Source organism: Drosophila bipectinata, chromosome 4, assembly GCF_030179905.1.
Source record: "Drosophila bipectinata strain 14024-0381.07 chromosome 4, DbipHiC1v2, whole genome shotgun sequence".
In the NCBI taxonomy this organism is placed as follows: domain Eukaryota; kingdom Metazoa; phylum Arthropoda; class Insecta; order Diptera; family Drosophilidae; genus Drosophila; species Drosophila bipectinata.
The window spans coordinates 452,336-472,627 of record NC_091740.1 but is presented as its reverse complement, the minus strand read 5'-3'; the positions used below and the strand labels follow the sequence as shown (position 1 = coordinate 472,627).

At 44.6% G+C, this 20,292-nt stretch overlaps 1 protein-coding gene across 6 annotated transcripts in view; it reads left to right on the top strand.

Moving 5' to 3' along the window:
* LOC108121638 (glutamate receptor ionotropic, kainate 2) overlaps positions 1-4,160 on the top strand; it is a 270,475-nt gene extending 266,315 nt beyond the window's left edge. For 5 of the 6 annotated variants that reach the window (XM_070282470.1, XM_043213532.2, XM_070282468.1 and 2 more), the window contains 3 exons: positions 2,864-3,061; positions 3,120-3,510; positions 3,592-4,160. In XM_070282470.1, the coding sequence (XP_070138571.1) occupies positions 2,864-3,061; positions 3,120-3,510; positions 3,592-3,869 (867 nt within the window). In that variant the 3' untranslated portion in view covers positions 3,870-4,160. Of the gene's footprint in view, positions 1-2,863; positions 3,062-3,119; positions 3,511-3,591 lie in introns of those variants that run through there. The other variant, XR_011443565.1, reaches the window with a different exon arrangement.
* The last annotated feature ends 16,132 nt before the right edge of the window (positions 4,161-20,292 follow it).

Genomic DNA, 20,292 nt, shown 5'->3' with positions numbered 1-20,292 from the left:
TGCGGGAATACATTCTTATTGTCTCAGCCATAGAATACATCCGAATAGAATAGAATGAATGAGTGCAAAATGAATGAATAGAAATAGAATGAATGAGTTCGTTTTGAAAACGAAAACGAAAAAATTGGTGCTCCCGTTTTCACTTTCACAAAATTTTTCCGAATTCCAAAACGAGAAAATTTGTCTTGCCTAAATGAAAAGTAAATGCCTTTTTCTATATTAAATCGGATCTTATTTGCAAAAGGAAAAAAAGTAGTTGACTTATTGGTTTATTGTGGTTCTTTTAAGACATCTAGAAGATCAATTAGGCTTGTAATTATTTTTAAAACGAGTAATTTCTGACCCCACCTCAAATATGGATATCAAATTTTGCCGTCGGCAAAAACAATTTTCGTTTTGGTGAACGACCGATAAGTCCGACACCATGAGTTATCGTCTAAGCTGCCATACTTTTGATAGAATGAAAAAGCAAGTTAAAAATACTTGTATAATCAAACGGATAGCGATAAATTTGTTGAAATCGGGTAAAATATGTTTTTTAAAAATTAATTAATTTAATTTAATTAGTTATGTGCTAAAAGTGTATAAAAAAAAATTGTTGAAAATTGTTGAAAGATGGCATCCCCTTAGCTTGGCTTTTCTGGCTTTTCCTCTTAATTCTTTTGGCTACGAAAGATGCAATTAAATATCAAAAAGGCATTTTTTCGCGTTGTTTGCTGCTGACCAAACCTCAAATCAGCTGTTTCGGCAGCAAGAAGTTATGAGAAATGAAACGTTTCGTTAGCAAAACGATAACTAAAAACTTGTGAAAACCGGAGCACCTAAAAACGAAAATCTCGGTTTTGATCAATTCATTTTCAAGGTTGTGCATTTGAATGTCGTTTTGGAATCGGAAATGACACAACTTTGGTATTTTTATAAATATATGCTTGTTTATTAAGCAATTGGTTTTAACAGGATTTATGAAGAGTATTCTGCTTAAAAAACAAAACAAAATTATAAAATGTCACTGTTATATAACGCCTAAGATTGCTACATATGTAGATAACTTATATTTCTTTAAATAATGCATCAATTTCATATTTTTAAACATTTTTATAAATATTGGGCCTATTTTTTTAAAAATACTTACTTTTCTAAAGAAATTTAAGCAAAACTTTTCAATAGATGAATTATAATTCAAATGATTTAATTCGGATCGCCACTTTGTGTACTGTGGCATCCACAATAATATGTATAGTCATACTTGTATTAGTAAATCTACCAATTTTATAATCTACCTTTTCATTTTGGCTTTACTTTTGTAAATACCCTTGTACATACATATGTGTATATTCTATTGGTTACTTTGTTATACCCTTGCAGAGGGTATTATAATTTTGTCCAAAAGTGTGCAACGCAGTGAAGGAGACGTCTCCGACCCTATAAACTATATATATTCTTCATCAGGATCACCTCCTGAGTTGATATGAGCATGTCCGTCTGTCTGTCCGTTTCTACGCGAACTAGTCTCTCAGTTTTGAAGCTATCGTCTTGTTTCGTCTTGTTTCAGCTATAGGACATAGTCGGCCGATCCGGGCCGACTTCCCGGGCCAAGTTTTTGCACACACCCTTCTTTCCTTTGCACGCAGTATATAAGTCGGAACGGCCTTGATCGGCCGACTATGTCCTATAGCTGCCATATAACTGATTGATCGGAAATGGTATAACTTCGGTGTTTTTAAAGTTGTTTTTGAAACTTAATACATATTCTATTTTTGGCCAGTTGATCCAACGTACCAAATTTCATTAGGATCGGCCGACTATATCCTATAGCTGCCATATAACTGAACGATCGAAAATGTCCCTCAACTGTTTTCTGACTAAATAATACGGCCGGTTTTTTACCCAACTATTAAACTATTGCCAAACTATTTCTATAGTTAATTTATATCTGATAAGCTTTTCATATTTATATCCAAACATTATCAAAATCGACCGATTTTTAGTGGGTATATACCCACTATATATGTATATATATACCGTTTCCCATAGAAACGGGATAAAATTTTGTACACGTGAATCTCGAAGACTATGTATAAGAGAAAGAACTATCTGACTTGGAACTAAGACTCGTAAAAATTTTTTTTACTCGTAAAATTTTGACTCGTGTCAAAATTTTGCCACGCCCATATCCGCCCCCACAACAGAAATCTTGTTATAGCGCTAGTTATTTAATGTTTTTAGGAAATGTTTTACTACTGCCAAACTTTTCTTTTCTAATTAGCCAAATAGAAGCTATAGGAGCCAATTTTTTGAGGAGTTATAGACATTTTAATCTGCTTCCCTACTGAATCGGTAGTATGGACGTACGGGGTAGTAATTTAATTCGTTGAGACTTTTTTTGATCAATGAATTAAAGATTTAAATTGACTTAAAGCTTTTATCTTCAAAAGCACAATAGTTATAAAATTTCCAATTAATCAGTTATATGGCAGCTACAGGATATAATCGGTTGATCCCGGCCGTTCCGACTTCCGTTCCGAGCGATATCGCTACTAGTAGCGAGCAGTATCGGCACCAGATCGCTAAGCATAAAATACTAAATGGAATTGGACTTTGATTTATCAAACTTGATTTGATTGACTTATCAATCTTATAATACAAAAATATTAAAAATTATATTATTATTACGGCTAAGGATCGATGCAGCTCTTCTAATGTTATATAACGTTTCAATTATTTGTATAAAAACATTTCACGTTTTGAATTTATAACGAATGGCCGACCACAGTGATAATATATCAAGAAAATAAATATTAAAATCTTAATTTCCTCAATTTGAACTTCTTTTTTTAAAAATTCATTTATATGTTACCGTCAGGCAACGTCGACACGGATTGTTGGTGGATGTTGGTTTTTTTTCTGCTTAATAATAATATCGTCCTATACCGCCAATTTGGCTGCCTTTTTAACGGTCGAGAGGATGATATCTCCTATAGAAAGTGCTGCTGACTTAGCGGAACAAACTGATATATCCTATGGAACATTAGAAGGCGGATCTACAATGACTTTTTTTAGGGTAATTTTTTTATTTATTTTTAGCCGTTCGTAAGATTATTTAAGCTTTTTAACTCAAGGACTCCAAAATTGGGATCTATCAGAAAATGTGGCGATACATGGAAAATCGAAAAGCTTCCGTATTTGTTAAAACCTATGAAGACGGAATTAAACGAGTTATGGATGGAAACTATGCGTTTTTAATGGAATCTACTATGCTGGATTATGCCGTTCAACGAGATTGTAATTTAACTCAGATAGGAGGGTTATTGGATTCTAAGGGTTACGGTATTGCAACACCAAAAGGCTCTCTATGGAGGGATAAAATTTCACTCGCCATCTTAGAGCTACAAGAAAAGGGAATAATTCAAATATTGTATGATAAATGGTGGAAAAACACAGGAGATGTTTGCAACAGAGATGATAAGAGTAAGGAATCGAAAGCTAATGCCCTTGGAGTAGAAAATATAGGTAATTTTTTAATTAATATGAAATAAAATATCTATGATTCATCCATAAATTTATTAATTGAACATTTTTCATAATTTTTAGGTGGAGTTTTTGTCGTTTTGCTATGCGGTCTTGCGCTTGCTGTGGTTGTAGCAATATTTGAATTTTGCTGGAACTCAAAAAAGAATGTGAATATAGAAAATCAATCATTATGCTCGGAAATGGCTGAGGAGCTTCGTTTTGCAATGCACTGCCAAGGATCAAAATCAAAGCATAGATCTCGCAATAGAAATTGTATAAAATGTTCCAATGTTTCCACATATGTTCCAACTAATGTCGGGACACCACATGTTGGTGTTAACTATAATTATTTTAGCTGATCTATAACCATATTATGTGAATGTATAACTGTAAGAAAGAAAATAATGTCTACCACATTTGTTGGTTTTCAACAAATATTTATTTAAGAAATGTCCAAAACAAAAACGGCACATCCTCCTCAGTTTTCACAAAAAGCACATATAATAAATTTTACAACCTCCATTTCGTTATTATTTAAAAAAAAATTCTTTAATTTGGTACATTCGAAGATAAAATAAGTCATTCATTAAAATAATAATAAACAATCAAATTAATATATTTTTATCATAATAAAATAGGGATAATAAAAATTATTCTCGATTTTTATTTAAGAATTAAATATGAAATTTAAATATCTCTTAAGAAAGGTTTCTTCCTGGTAAAGTAAAAACAAGAAAGGACGGCTATAGCCAAGTTTCCCGATTATTTGTCCCGATTCAAGTTTGGATTCCCACCAACGACCTACGTCCGGCATACATCCAGATTTAGGACTGAATTTTACAGTAGTAACTTGTAGTCCAGGCACAGTGGCGATCGTGAGTTTATGATCCAGTGGAGGCTGCTGGCTTTCAGTTTAAGGTGCATCTTTTTGCATTCGATGTGCTTACGCGAGGTAAGTCGTCTATCAAGGTGAACGCCAAGGTACGTTACGTCGTTAGCTTGAGGGATCTGCATACCGTATAGTAAAGCATGTTTGTCTATTAAGAGTAATCGTTATATGTTTACACTTTTATTCGTTTATTTTAATGTGCCAGTCGGACAGCCACCTTTCCACTATTGTGAGATGATTAGCCAGTTGGGTTGTTGCCTGCGTTGCTCATCTGGAGCGACTAAGGATAGCGGTATCGTCGGCGAACGTTGACGTTGTTAGTTGTGCGCTCGTAGGAATATCCGCAGTATACAAAACATATAGACACGGGCCGAGTGCGCTTCCTTGTGGAACTCCAGCTTCGATGGTGTAGTCGCCCGAAGTAGCTGCGTTGCATCTCACAGAGAATACCCTATTGTAGAGGTATGATTCCAGTAGCTTGTGGGTGTATGTTCAGCATCTTTGGGGTCAATAGGTCACCACCGGAAGCCTTTTTTGGGTTTAGCTCTCTTATGACTTTTTCGATTTCGTTCGGCCGGAATGAAGGTGCGGCTGGCTGAGGGGAGGACTCTGGCTGAATTTCTGGCAGGAGGAATGAATTTGAGGCTGGGTTTGGCTGGAAAACACTTTGTGACGAATGTTTCAGCTCGGTCTGCTGCGAGCCCAGCATCCCGAAGAGTTTCTTATCGGGGTGGTCGTTTCAATTGGGGCGCTAAGATTTGGGTGGGCCCTCCACAGGGGGTACTTTGTGCTTGTTGGCGAGAGATTCTGGGTGTACCTCAGCTGTGCATTTTCTTCCTGAAGGGCCTGTGTTGCTTCCTTAAGGCGTTGTTTTGAAGCTGGTGATCAGCTATTTTGCCAATCACGACGAGTGCGCCCCTTTTCTCGCACGAGCTGTTCGATTTGCTGATTAGATTTGAGTATTTTAGTATTTGTTTCGGTCTACTTCTTTCCCATGAGGAGTAGAGATTTTAGCTTAGCTTAGATTCTTAGCCGCAACGAGTACTTCTTCAAGGGCGCTTGTAGTGTAGTCGATGTCCGATTCCATGTTAAATTCCGGGGCGAGTTCTATGTGGGCACTCACGTACTTTTCGTTTTTAAGCCAGTTCGTTTTTGGTGTCGTCAGGCTGAAGGGGGGTTCGGTTATTTCTGGGCTTTGAAGAAACGTTAGGAGCACAGGCGAGTGGTCTGATGATAAGTCCGAGACTGCTTTGGCACTTATTAGATTGCAAGGTATGTTTTTTGTCACTGCAAAATCAATAAGGTCTGGGAGCTTTCGTGAGTCTGTTGGCCAGTATGTGGGACAAACTCAGTATGTGTTTGTTGCAAACCTTTTGTGAAAATGGTGTTAAATGCGTTCTCTGATTAGAACTCCAGTTCCACCGTGGGCTTTCCCATCTGGATGAGCTGTGCGGTAGATTGTGTAGCCTCTTATATGAAAGTTGTATTTGCTTGTAAGATGCGTTTCCACCAGTAGCATAACGTCAATATGGTTTTCGGTCAAGAATTGTGACAATTCAAGTTTATGCCGTGAGACACCATTGGCGTTCCACATTGATATTTGTAGCGCCTGCATAGATTATTTAGACTGTTGTGCTACGAGCAGCTGTATCACCATGTTCTGGTTTTGAACAAGCTCCAGATGAATGACATAAGCTCCATCATGCTTTGTGGGAGGGTAAGCATCATCACGGTACTGTCCTTGTTTGTAGTGCAGCAAGCGGACTTGGCGTCCCCGCAGACTACACAGACAGCCCGAAGTGTGCAGTATGACCTTGTGTGTCCATACTCTTGACATTTAGTGCATTGCATTTATGTGGTTCTTTAACAGTGATTTTCCGATGGACTGATTTTCCGGTGGACTTCGTTTTTCTTCAGCGACCTGCTTTCTGGATCGAGCTCGACCTTGAAGAGGGGTTGTGGCTTTTTATCTTTATTTAGAATGTTAATAACATTCTTGGCGGCGAAGCCCTTTTCTTTAAGGGCGGTTTTTATTTCCGCGGCGGTAACATCAGGAGCTTTTTATTCCCTTTACTACCACTTGTAGGCCCTTACTGCTTTTCAGCTGGTACGTGTAATAGTTTTTCTGTACAGTGTCCAGATATTTAGACACGATTCGGAAGTGCTCTTCAGTCTTGGTTTCCACCTTTGCTTCATGGATGTTCCCTTTGATAAGCGGAACAACTTGAAAGTTGTCACCGTTACCGATCAACGATGCAATTTTGTTGACCAGGGCACTCGAGCTATTTTCCCTAATATAGATTGGAGGGGGCTTGGGTTTTTTTGCGGTGTCTTGGGCTGGTTGGTTTTCCTCAACCTCCGCCAGTAGGGCAAATCTGTTAGTAGTGGATCTGTCTGGTTCTTTATCGATGTTCAGGACACGGTTAATTTTTGTTTTATTGCCTGCCGGATTACTCTGCGGGCTAAGCTTGCGCTTAATTTGGATGTAGCGATCCATTCCAGTCTGTGTGGCCGTGGCCGCTTTGGCACTTTCCGAAGTTGTTGCTTATGTACTCGCAGTAGTCGTTGACGTCGCGGTACTTTGAATTGCTGTTGTCGCTGTGATTGCAGAAATTGTAGCACTGCTAGTTGTTGTTGCGAAATTTGTTTCCGATATTGCATGGTGGGTTTTACACTGCAAACTCCATGACGCGGGAGTCGGAGTGAGCAGAGCGGGTGAGCAAGACCGTGCCCTTTGGGTTTCAGCGGTCAGTAAAGCCGGGTGGCTCTTAATCGCCGATTTTTACACTTTGGTATCGCGGGTTGAAAAGTAGGAGTAGAAGCCGTTTCTTTGGTTCACTGAACTTCTACGCTCGTTCTTTTGATCGTTGCTCAATGAGCTCATTGAGTGGCACTTATTTTTTTTTAAACAATGCACTAGTTTTGGTTTAGCACATCACAACTGTTATAAAAAGCTTGTCTATTGCTTTTAATAAATTGTAGTTCAGCGTCTTTTAGCTTATATTGGGTTACCCCAGTTTTTTGATTAGCTGTATTATGGTGCAGTTTTCCCGGAGCTCGGACAAAGCACGTCCGCTCAGTTCGGTAGTTCGATGGGTTATCCATCGAGAGATTCTAGCGCTATGAGATACATTTTGTTAGTTTTAAGTTTTAGCTTGTATTCGAGCTTCACTGAATAAAGAAGTACTCATTCCATACTCCGGCAATGCCGTAACTAACACAAAAAGTTGCGGAATTAAAAAATTCTTAACCAGGGCAAAAGAATCGCTAGCTCAAAATTTAATTTCCAGCCGAAAATATTTCATAAAATTGTGTGCATTTAATCCAGCTTTTATATGTCTTTTTTGTGGTATGTATGGTATTAGCAAGTGCTCCCAACGTTATTGTCTCCCCACTCTATTTTCGGAAACACGACATTTTGGATGTTTTTATTTTTATTTGTTCGTCATAGCGGAGGCACAGTCCCCACGCACCTCTCACCTTGACGCAAGGCAATAGCTTAGTTTGACGAGCTCGCATACATAACTAAAGCGGCGGCTCAACCTTCGCGTCCCTCTCACCAGCCCAATTGCCCCTGCAGTCATGCTACAGCTCCACATGAGCAATCCCTTCTACCAGTATAGGAACACAAATCAATTCTCCAGTGACTCTTAGTCCGAGGCCGAAGGGCCGGCCAGATTTTCCACACAAAAAAGTGCAAACGCTGGCGCACTCACATCCGCGAATATGGCTTTCAGCAAATGACGGCCACTATACAGGCGGCCATTAACCATGCCGTTCATGCCGTTCAAGAAGCCAATATACAGAAGTTGACCATACAGGTTAACGCAGTGCAAATTGCTCCCGCCCAAGCGTAAGCTCCCCAAATCAAAGCCCATCAACCCATAGAAATTAGGGACAACGTCAAATGTCTCAAGCCCCTAGATACCGTCAAGTGCTTGCCCGAATTTACGTGAGCACAGGACGAATACGTCTTCTGGCGGGAAGAAGCAGTAGCCGCATATTATATCTTTAGGAATTGTGTAAAAAGCTTACGCCATTATCAGGCGGTTTCAGCGATGAAATCGCTAATGTTTATATTGATTAATTAATTAATTAATATGAAACATAACATTTAAAACTCGAACAATATCAACCTCGATTGCAATGAGTCTAAACGACGTTAGCACACAACGTCAACGTGAGCAAGACGAGAGACGGCTCTCAGTACAAAGAAACAATGCTTTCTTCACTTTCAAAGCAACCGAAAGTAATGCAAGCTCATCCCAAACACGGTCAATTACCCCAAACTTGGCCGAATTCTTAAACGTAGAGAGCGTGAGAGCGCGTTCTTGCTCCCCCTCGCTACCATCGATGTCTCTGCAGCCAAAGAGCGCAGTAACTAGCACCTGTAACGACACTGTAACGACAGCGCGTTTAACGACGTCATCAGCTAGCAGCGCAAACATTGATACTTCTGCCGCTGTGCTGCCCGAAAAAGAGAACAAAAACAAAGAAAATATTAAGCCGGCTGTGCAGACTTGAGAAAAAAGTTCCAACGTTCTTGTCAACAAAATTATAGAGCTCATTGGCAAGGACAGTTTCCACATAATACCACTCGTAAAGGACAACATCCAGGAAACAAAAGTTCAAACGACGTCTGAAGATAATTACAGAGTATTATCGAAATACCTCACCGACAAAAAAAAGAACTTTTATACGTATCAGCTAAAAAGCAGCAAGGGCTTGCAAGTCGTACTTAAGGGCATAGAGCCCGAAGTATCGCCTGCAGAGATAACAAAGGCGCTACAAGAGAAGGGATTTAGCGCTAAGACAGTGTTCAATATCTCTTACAGGGATAGAAAGCCGCAGCCACTCTTTAAGGTTGAGCTCGAACCACAAATGAAGCCCCTAAAGAAATACGAAGTGCACCCTATATACAATCTTCAGTTCCTGCTGCACCGCAGAATTACAGTTGAGGAGCCGCACAAACGCAATGGCCCGGTACAATGTGCGAACTGCCAAGAATATGGTCATACAAGGTCTTACTGTAAACTGCGCCCAGTCTGTGTAGTTTGTGGTGAGCTTCATGACTCCGCACACTGCCCAGCGAGCAAAGATGACCAAAACTCGAAAAAGTGCGGCAACTGCGGTGGAAATCACATTGCTAACTATAGAGGTTGCCCAGTTTATAAGGAGCTGAAAAGTCGCATCCACTAGAAGGGATTTACTGCCCGCACCCAAAATAATCAGTTCATAGCCTCCAGGACAAACCCTGAAGTCTTCTTCTCGACTGCAGCCAGATCCTCACTAGGACCCATAAACTCTGACAAAAATGTCACATACGCAAGCGCTTTAAAATCAGGACTGGCTACCCCAGCATCAAAAAGTTCACTGCCTCAAAAAGACTACAATGCCAAGCACACACACTGGGGATCTCGTCTCGTGACCCCAAACGGAAAGCAGCTCTATAATGCAATTATCAAAGCTAAGAACAAGCTAGACTATGCTTCTTCTGGCACACCAACATACTGGCCGGCAGACCCAAAGAAACTTCCCGATTTAATTGACTTTGCGATTACCAAAAACATTCCTAAAAATCTGATATGCGCCGAATGCCTTTCGGATCTTTCATCTGATCACTCGCCTGTCGTTTTTACTCTACTCTAACACCCAGAAACATGGGTTCATTCATCAAATCTGACCTCACATAAAACCAATTGGGTTAAGTACAGGAAGTACATCAGCTCACACATTGAGCTGAGTCCTCACCTCAGCGCCGAAGCCAACGTAGACAGTTTTGTTAATTCGCTGGAGTCTGTACTCGTCTCTGCAGCTCGAGTTTCAACACCTCAAACTATAAACGCACAACGCATTTAAAAGAAGACAAATCTACAAATCGAACAGCTCGTCCTCGAAAAGCGACGCTTACGTCGAGAATGGCAATGTCACAGATCGCCATCTGCTAAGCAACGCTTCAAACATGCCTCACGTCAACTTGATCAAGCTCTACAGCAAGAAGAAACGTATGTCCACCACCGCTACATAGAGCAATTGTCAACTAACAGTACGAAACACTCACTATGGAGAGCTCACCCAACTCTGAGCTCACCGAAAGAAACCGTGATGCCTATTAGAAATTTCACAGGCGGGTGGGCGCGCAGCGACGCAGACAGAGCCGAATTGAATCCGAAAAAATCCCCGGGCTGCGACCTCATAACTCCCAAAATGATCATTGAGCTCCGATACTGCGCCGTTTGCACTCTCACCCAGCTATTTAATGCCAACGCAAGACTTGGCCACTTTCCAGTGAGATGGAAAAAGTCAATTATAATAATGATAGCAAAGCCGGGAAAAGACCACACTATCCCCACGTCATATAGACCTATAAGCCTACTCTCTTGCCTATCTAAACTCTTTGAAAAATGCCTAATGACTCGGATAAACACATACCTGAGAATCCAGGAAGGAATCCCGTCGCACCAATTTGGGTTTCGTGAAAAGCATGGAACAATTGAGCAGTTCAACAGGATAACATCCGAAATTCGGAACGCGTTCGAAAAACGAGAGTACTGTACTGCCATATTTTTAGATGTCTCTCAAGCATTCGATAGAGTCTGGCTGGAAGGTCTAATGTACAAGATCAAGACAATGCTCCCCCACAGCACCCACAAGATTTTGGAGTCTTACCTTCACGAAATAAAATTTGTCGTGAGATGCAACACCGCTTTAACCGATGATTACACTGTTGGAGCTGGAGTTCCTCAAGGCAGCGTGCTAGGGCCAGTATTATATGTCCTCTACACAGCAGATATCCCGACAAGCACACGTCTAACAACATCCACGTTTGCCGATGACACAGCTATTCTTAGCCGCTCAAAATGCCCGATTCAAGCAACTGCGCAGCTAGCTCATCATATGGTCGATGTCGAAAAATGGCTGTCAGATTGGCGAATTAAAGTGAACGAACTAAAATGCAAGCATGTTACGTTCACTCTGAACAGGCAAAACTGCCCGCCGATAACATTAAACAACACTCAACTCCCACAAGCAAACGAAGTAACATACCTAAAAGTACATCTCGACAGAAGACTCACATGGCGCCGGCACATTGAAGCCAAAAGAACACACCTAAAGCTAAAAGCCAGCGGCCTTCATTGGCTTATCAACGCTCGGTCACCTCTTAGTCTTGAATATAAAGTCCTGCAGTACAACTCGGTACTAAAACCTATATGGGTGTACGGCTCCCAGTTATGGGGGAACGCCAGCAATAGCAAGATTGACATGATTCAAAGAGTTCAGTCGAAGATCTTGAGAACAATCACCGGGGCACCGTGGTACGTTCGCAACGAAATCATACACCGCGACTTAAACATTCTACCAGTCAAAGAAGCGACCGCAGAACAGAAGGTAAAGTACTTAACCAAGCTATCGATGCACCCTAACCACCTGGCGAGAGGTCTAACAAGGTTGAGCAACCAATCACGCCTTCGTCGTAATGACTTCCCCACCCAGCGACCGACCTGAGGGACGCGCAACCAGAATGCAGTCTTAGTATACTGTTAGTTAAATTTTAATGTTAAGATTCGTCAACTTATTGTTAGTCTCAAAATTAAGAGTAGATTCAATAAATAAAAGCAAAGCTAAAAAAAAAAAAATTATCAGGCGGTTATTATAGGAGTAAAATAAGAGGCCCTGCCGATGACGTGCTATCCTCGTTTGGCACTGTTCTAAATTTCTACGCGATTTTAAATCGTCTCGATTTTACGTACAGTGATAAGCATCAGATTCACGACATCGAGCAAGACACGGGTACTTTCAGTCAGGGAAATCTTACCCTCCTACAATACTATGACGAGGTCGAAAAAAAACGTTAGCTTTAACGCACGGTCTCGAGGAAAGGTTTGGGCAAAGATCAACCCCCAGGCAGAGAGCAACCAGCGAAACCGAGAAGTTTATAGAGGGCCGGCGGTACCAGATCCAAGAATGGGAAGGAGCAAAGAGCCGCAATCAAGAAAGTATGTTCCGGCCCCGGTGGATTACGCCAAAGTGGCCAGAGAGGTGCGAAACTGGTCGTTTCGTTTCGACGGCACAGAGGACCCGTTAGAGTTCCTCGACCGAGTGACGTGGTCCGCAAAGACATATGGATTGGACATAAACACGGTCCCCAGAGCCATGCCAAAACTACTGCAGGGCAGGGCCCAAAGATGGTTCATCATGAACGACGAAGAATGGCCAACATGGGCGAGGTTCAAGGCAAGCTTCGAAAATTTTTTCCTGCCGAAAGGATACTTCGAAAAGTTGGCGGACCAAGTTCGTCAGCGGAAGCAGCGTCGTGGAGAGCCCTTCAAAGAGTACATGGTGGACCTTCAGTCACTAATGAAACCATTATAAAAAACCACGAAAGAAGTAATCGAGAGGCTCGTCGAAAACTGCATGCCAAGGATGAAGATGTTCATAAGACCATACGCGGCTTTGGAGAAGGTGATGGGCCTGGCAGAGGATTTTGAGAAATTAGCGCAGGAGGAAGAGGTCTTTAATAGGCAAGTCGCCACGGAACAAAGGTGGAGCCACAGTCAGCCGCCCGTAAACGAGAGGTGGCAGAGAGAAGAACCGCAGCATAGTGAAGCGGCAAGGTACCAGAGGAACGAATTGACCCAGAAAGGGCAACGGGACGAGTTCCACCACCAGGCCGTCCAAAACACACAATGAGCACCAAGGTGGCCAAGAGAGGAACCACGCCAAGGCCCGCCGGAGCGGCAGAACATCACGAGTCAAAGTTGGATGGCAAGATGTCAGCCTGAGACTTAGCTTAGGTCGGCCCCGCAACAACCTAATCAGCAGTGGACAGCAGGGCCAAGGCAGGGTCCTGTCGAGAACCCAGCACAAGCGTGCAACAGATGCGGTGGCATGGGCCATTGGGCCAGCGGATGCAGGAACCCAAGGTTGTTGTTCTGCAAGATGTGCGGCGCGGTAGTAGTTATAAGCACAGAATGCTGCCAGAGGTCGGGAAATGCGCAGCGGTCCCAGCAACAGGGAGCAGAGCAGGGATCGCACGGTGCTGCCTCTCAAAACTAATAGGAGGACTATCCGGAGAAGAGCAGCAGTTGACGGCAACCATCGAGGTCGAGGGCACGGAGGTGAAAGCCATGCTGGATACAGGAGCGACGGCAAGTTTTATATAAGAGGAACTAGCAGAGAGCCCGGAAATAGCCGGGAAATGAGTCGCGATAAAGAGACGGGTGAAGTTAGGCAATGGAAGCCATACGGAAACACGCGCCGCATTCCAGGCAACCTGCTGGTAATGCCGGGCATGGAGGACAGTCTGGTGCTGGGATGGGATATCCTCAGCGAGTTTGGCGCAACGGATTTGGCGGATGTCTGGAGGATAGACTGTCCGTAGCAGTGCCCGGATGCCCAGAGGTATGGGAAGACGAACGCAATAAGAGGTTTATCGAGAGAGAGCTAGAGGCGTTCGCCGGCCAAAGAGGATGCTCAAACATAACGCAGCACAGGATCACAATGAAGGACGACATTCCCATAAAACAGCGATATTACCCCAAAAACCCGAAAATACAGGGTCAAATAAACGCAAAAGTGGAGGAGCTGTTGGAAAAAGGATGCATTGAGCCATCGAATAGCGCAAACAGCTCACCCATTGTGATGGTGAAGAAAAAGACGGGTCAGTGGAGAATGTGCGTGGACTTCCGGCAGATCAATGCAAAATCAGTAAAAGATGCGTACCCAATGCCACAAATAAATTTCATATTGGAGCAACTGAGGGAGGCAAGATTCTTCAGCAGCCTCGACTTGAAGGACGGATATTGGCAGATCCCTCTAGAAGAAGGAAGCAGAAAGTACACCGCCTTCACCGTTCCAGGGAAGGGTCTGTACCAATGGAAAGTGATTTCGTTCGGGTTGCATCAGCCTCGTCAACATTCCAAAGGGCCCTTGACCAGGTCATAGGGCCGGACATGGCTCCACATGCCTTTGCATATCAGGACAATATCATCGTGATCGAACGCACCAAGGAAGAACACATTGCAAACCTAAGAGAGGTGTTCAGAAGGTTGAAAGCAACAAACCTGCGGTTAAACACGGAAAAATGCCATTTTTTTCACAGAATAACGAGCCAAGGGATCGGCATGGATCAGGGGAAAGTCGCTGCCATTACAGAGCTGCAACCCCCGACAAACGTCAAGGGAGTACGCCAGTTCATGGGCATGGCGTCATGGTATCGGCGATTCGTCCCAGATTTCGCGGGAATCGCAAAGCCCTTGAACGATCTGCTACGGAAAGGAATAAAATGTGAGTGGACACCCAAGAACGAGGAGTCGTTTGAGACACTAAAATCACGGCTTGCCGAGGATCCAGTGCTGGCGTGTCCAAGAAAAAATTTGAACTGCAAACGGACGCCAGCGACTACGGCGTCGGGGCGGTCCTGACCCAGGACACCGAGGAGGGGGAAAGAGTGATCGCGTACGCCAGTCGGACGTTGATTGGGGCTGAGAAGAATTACTCGGCAACGGAGAAGCAGTGCCTAGCCATAGTATGGGCGATCACGCAAATGAGGCCCTACCTGGAGGGATATCAGTTTGACGAAATCATGGACCATATGGCACTGAAGTGGCTCAACAACATCGAGAGCCCGCTTGGAAGAATAGCGAAGTGGGTGTTCGAGTTGCAGCAGTATGACTACGTCATCAGCTACCGCAAAGGTAAGCTGAACGTGGTCGCCGACGCGCTATCTCGCCAGCCGGTGCTGGAGAAGTTAAGAAGAACCATGGATCTGGAAATCGAAGAGTGCGTGTGGATAATCTCATTAAAGGAAAAAATTAAGGCAAGCCCGCAAAAATTCCCGGATTACGCTGAAGAGGGCGGCTTGATGTACCGCCACGTCCCGCATAGAGCAGAAAGCAAGGACGTGGCGTCAAGGATGTTGTGTGTGCCCACGGAGTTGAGGCAGTAGGTCCTCAAAGAGAACCATGACGCACCGGCGGCAGGACACCTAGGCGTGAGGAAGACGATAGCCAGAGTGGCCGCCAGGTACTTGCAAAGGGGATGCAAAGGGACATCCGTAAGTACGTCAGGAAGTGCGAAAATTGTTTTAAGCTTAAGCCGTGCCAGATGCAGGCAGCAGGACAAATGCTGACACAGGTCCCGGAAGAGCCATGGCAACAGTGTGCGCGAACTTCGTGGGTCCATTGCCAAGATCGAAACATGGAAATACAATGGTATTGGAAATAATGGACCGGTTTTCGAAGTGGACAGAGATAGTGCCTTTGCGGAAAGCAACTACCGAGGCACTGCAAAAAACAATCAGAGAAAATATTGTCGCTCGGTATGGAGTACCGAAGATAATGGTAACAGACAACGGCGTACAATTCACCAGCCGCAGCTTTAAGAAGTTCCTCGGGGAGCTCGGCGTGCGCCACCAGTTCACCGCACCATATACGCCGCAACAGAGAGAGCGAATAGGACAGTCAAAACGATGATCGCCCAGTTCGCTGGGAAGGACCAGAGGACGTGGGACGAGCACTGGCCCGAGCTAATGCTGGCTGTGAACTCGGCAGTATCGGAGTCGACGGGATATTCGCGATGCTTTATAACGCAAGACAGGGAGCCAAGGATGCCGCGAGCTTTGTTTGACGAAAATGCTTTGGGCACAGGAGTTGGGCAAGGAACGCCCACGGAGAAGGCGACGAAGCTGAAGGAAGTCTTCGAAATAGTGCGGAGGAACATGGAGCGGACGGCCCAGGACCAGGCGAGGCATTACAACTTACGGATGCGGAAGTGGAGCCCAAAGGTCGGCGAAACAGTGTGGGCAAAGGAGCACCATTTGTCGATTGCGGCAGAGGGATTCGCAGCAAAACTACCGCCACGGCATGATGGGCCCTATACGGTCGTCAATTTCGTTTCGCCGGTAATTGTCATCATACGGCACGGAAGGACCAACAAAAAGAAGAGGGCACACGTGAGTGAACTGAAGTGCCAAGATATGGAATCACCGGCGAAAGAAAAATAGAACAGCAACACTAAGCCCGCACAAATGTACAAGAGGAATGCACAGTAAAAAATGGGAGCCGTAACGGGACATGTCCAGTAACGGAAGCCTTACGGAAGGTTCAGTGACGGGAACCGTAACGAGACATATCCAGTAACGGGAACTAGATGTGCTATAAAAGGCGGCGGCTGGGAGGAGCACTGTCTATTCAAGAATTCTAATAAGCGGAGCAGGATGTCAAACTCGGAGGCAACCATCATAGTATCGTCAGACGAAAGCGACCTGGAGGTGGTCGGCGATCCGTCCTGGAACGGAAGAAAGATGCGGACGGAGTGGGCGATCGAGCGGGCCGATGAGGCCGGTGTTACTGCGGTCGGCGTCGGATGGAGGCGGCAAAGAGGTTGAAGAGACGGACTGGCCGGCGGAGCTCATCGTGAGGGTGGCGGCGGAAGTGTAGAGACGGCGCGGACGAGCCGGACGATGGTGCGTCATGGCGCAGGTAGGAGCGGTGTACTTCCGGGTACGAGGAGATGCCAACGGCGTAAAAGTAATAAAAAAAGTTAAAAAAAAAAAACAAATGAAAAAAATATGAATTAACAAAAAAAAAAACCTATAAATAAACAAAAAAAACATTTAGTTTAGAATAAATATCTGAGTAATAATAAGGGGGGTATAAAACAAAAAAAAAGGGGGAAAATTAAAAAAAAATTTAATAAAAAAAAAAATATCGATATATATATATATATATACACAAAAATAAAAAAATAAATAAATAAATAAATGAATAAATAAGTACATGAGTAAATGAATAAGAAAAAAAAACGGAAAAAAAAGAAAAAAATTTGTTAAAAAAGAATATTATAAAAAAGGTGTTATTTGATACAGAAAAAAAACAAAACGAAAAGAAAAAATTATTAATAAAGATAAAAATAAAAAAAATATATAAAAAGGGGGAAAAAAAAGAATGGGGTCCCACCGGTGCACTAGGAGGATTAACGGGCGCTCCAGTCAGTATAAAGGAGTCTTTTTAGGAAGCTTGTAGGGTTGAGTTGGAGGACCGCCTGTGGAAAGTCCGCCATTGAAGTGTTAGAGCGTTTCTAAAAAGGATTCGGTTTTGTTTGAGTTGAAGGACCGCCTTTGGAGAGTCCGACAGCCAAACGCAAGGAGAACGAGTAGACAAATAAGGAAAGGATCCATTGCTGGACTTTCCTCTAAAAACCCAGGGTCGTGTAGTCGAGTTGGTCCATTCCCGTACACAGCAGGTTGCCTTGCAAGGAAGTGAGGAAAGGATACGTCTGGCGTACGCCTTACCGACTCCTGAAATCACAACCAACAGGCGTGGTACTGCGAAACAAGGATAGACTGACTCGGGATCGCACGCCCGGTGTACTCGAGATGTAAAGGACGAGACACAAGACAAAACCAGGGTGGGGAGATCGAGTTGGGCCATTCCCGAAAACGGCAGGTAGCCTTGCAAGGAAAAGAGAAAAGGATAAGTCTGGCGTATGCCTTACCGACTCCTGAAATCACAACCAACAGGCGTGGTCCTGCGAAACAAGGAGGCCGACTTGGTATCACACGCCCGGTAGTCACGAGACGTACAGAACAAGGGAGACAAGGATCCGTTGCTGGACGATTTCCTTTACGAGCCCGGGGCGTCAGAGTCGAGTAGGGCCATTCCCGAACATGGCAGGTAGCCTTGCAAGGAAGTGAAGAAAGGATAAGTCTGGCGTACGCCTTACCGATTCTTGGAATCGCAACCAACAGGCGTGGTCCTGCGAAACAAGGATCGGCCGACTTGAGAACTCGTTCCCAAGTCAAAGACCGAGTGAGAACACCATGGTCACCCCGCCACTACAAACTCGGGCACCGGAGCGTATGCACAGTGTCCCCGTGTAGCGAAGGCGTCACACGGCAACTTCCAAACCTGGCACCGGAGCGTGGCACCTTACAACCGTAAGTTGTAATGCCTCGCCTGGTCCTGGGCCGTCCGCTCCATGTTCCTCCGCACTATTTCGAAGACTTCCTTCAGCTTCGTCGCCTTCTCCGTGGGCGTTCCTTGCCCGTCGACTCCGATACTGCCGAGTTCACTGCCAGCATTAGCGTCCACGTCCTCTGGTCCTTCCCAGCGAACTGGGCGATCATCGTTTTGACTGTCCTATTCGCTCTCTCTGTTGCGGCGTATATGGTGCGGTGATGGACCCACGAAGTCCGCGCACACTGTTGCCATGCCTCTTCCGGGACCTGTGTCAGCATTTGTCCTTCCAAACCTGGCACCGGAGCGTATGCACGGTGTCTCGGTGTAGCGAAGGCGACACGCATAGGCAACTTCTAAGCCTGGCACCGGAGCGTATGCACGGTGTCCCGGTGTAGCCGAGGCGGCAGTCGGCAAACAAACTCCCAAACCTGGCACCGGAGCGTATGTGGCACTCCGGTGGCACCGTATGTATGGTATGAGCGTATGTGGCACCGTGGCACTACACGGTGTCCCGGTGTAATGGAGGTGACAGTCCGCAGCCAACTTCTAATCTCGGCCCGCCGGCTCGTATGCACGGAGGTTCTCGGGAGTAGGGGGGCGAAAGATAACTGCCAATCGTCTGACCAGTCGTAGTGGACCCAAATGGGTGTTCCCAAGGCAAAAGTGCGGAAGGTAGCGGAATTGCTAGCAGCGCGGCAAAAGGTGTGCCATCGGCGACGGAGTAACGGCGGCGTATCCTGAACAACCCGCAGAGGCCGTCGACGACGGAGCCGGAAGAAACGGAAGGAGCAACGAGGAAGAGAGAAAGAAAGCCTTTTGTAGTGTAAAGAGGTCTCGAAATAAACAGTGTGGAAACTTCAAGCTATTTGTATTATTTTTTGGGCTCGAGCAATCACGTCGAACTATCAATTCGGTGAAACAGGCCCACAAGCTCTGTGAGCTAGCCGCGGAAAAATTGTTGCAAGCGGGAAGCAAAAAGAACAGTTCGTTACACCTGGCGCCCAAACTTCGTGATTGCATTGAGTCTAGAAAATAACATAGCAGAGAAATGGGCGAAAGAATTGGATTTACACATTGAAAAAGGAGGAGCTGTGTTTAGAGAGTTCGGCCTACCAGCGGACGGGACTGTGGAAACGATGAGTTCCATAGTGGCGAAGTGGGTCGACGAATCCAAGGACGAGAAAGTACTGGCGTTGACGCACGGACTCAAGGAAAGGTTTAGGAAAAGATCCACCCCCAGGCAGAGAGCAACCAGCGAAACAGAAAGGTTTATAGAGAGCTTGGCGGTATTGGAGCCAATAAGAAGGAGCATAAAGCCAAGGAAGTATCAAGGAATCAAGGAAGTATGTCACGGCCCCGGTGGATTACGCCAAAGTGGCCAGACAGGTGCGAGACTGGTCGTTTCGTTTCGATTGAACAGGGGACCCGTTAAAGTTCCTCGACCGAGTGACGTAATCCGCGAAAACATATGGATTAGACATAAATACGATCCCCAGGGCCATGCCAGAACTACTGCAGGGCAGGGCTCAAAGATGGTTCATTATGAAAGACAAAGAATGGCCAACATGGGCGAGGTTCAAGGCAATCTTTGAAAACTGTTTCCTGCCGAAAGGACATTTCGAAAAGTTGGCGGACCAAGTTCGTCAACGGAAGCAGCGTCGTGGAGAGCCATTCAAAGAATACATGGTGGACCTTCAGTCCCTAATGAAACCACTAGGAAAAATCACGAAAGAGATGATCGAGAGGCTTGTCGAAAACTGCATGCCAAAAATGAAAATGTTTATGAATGAATGAAAACGCGTGTGCACCATTGGAGGAGGTGATGGGCCTGGCAAAGGAGTTCAGAGGGGATAAAGGGACGAGTTATACCATCCAGGCCATCCAAAACACGAAATGGATACTAAGGTGGCAGAGAGAGGAACTGCCCCAAGG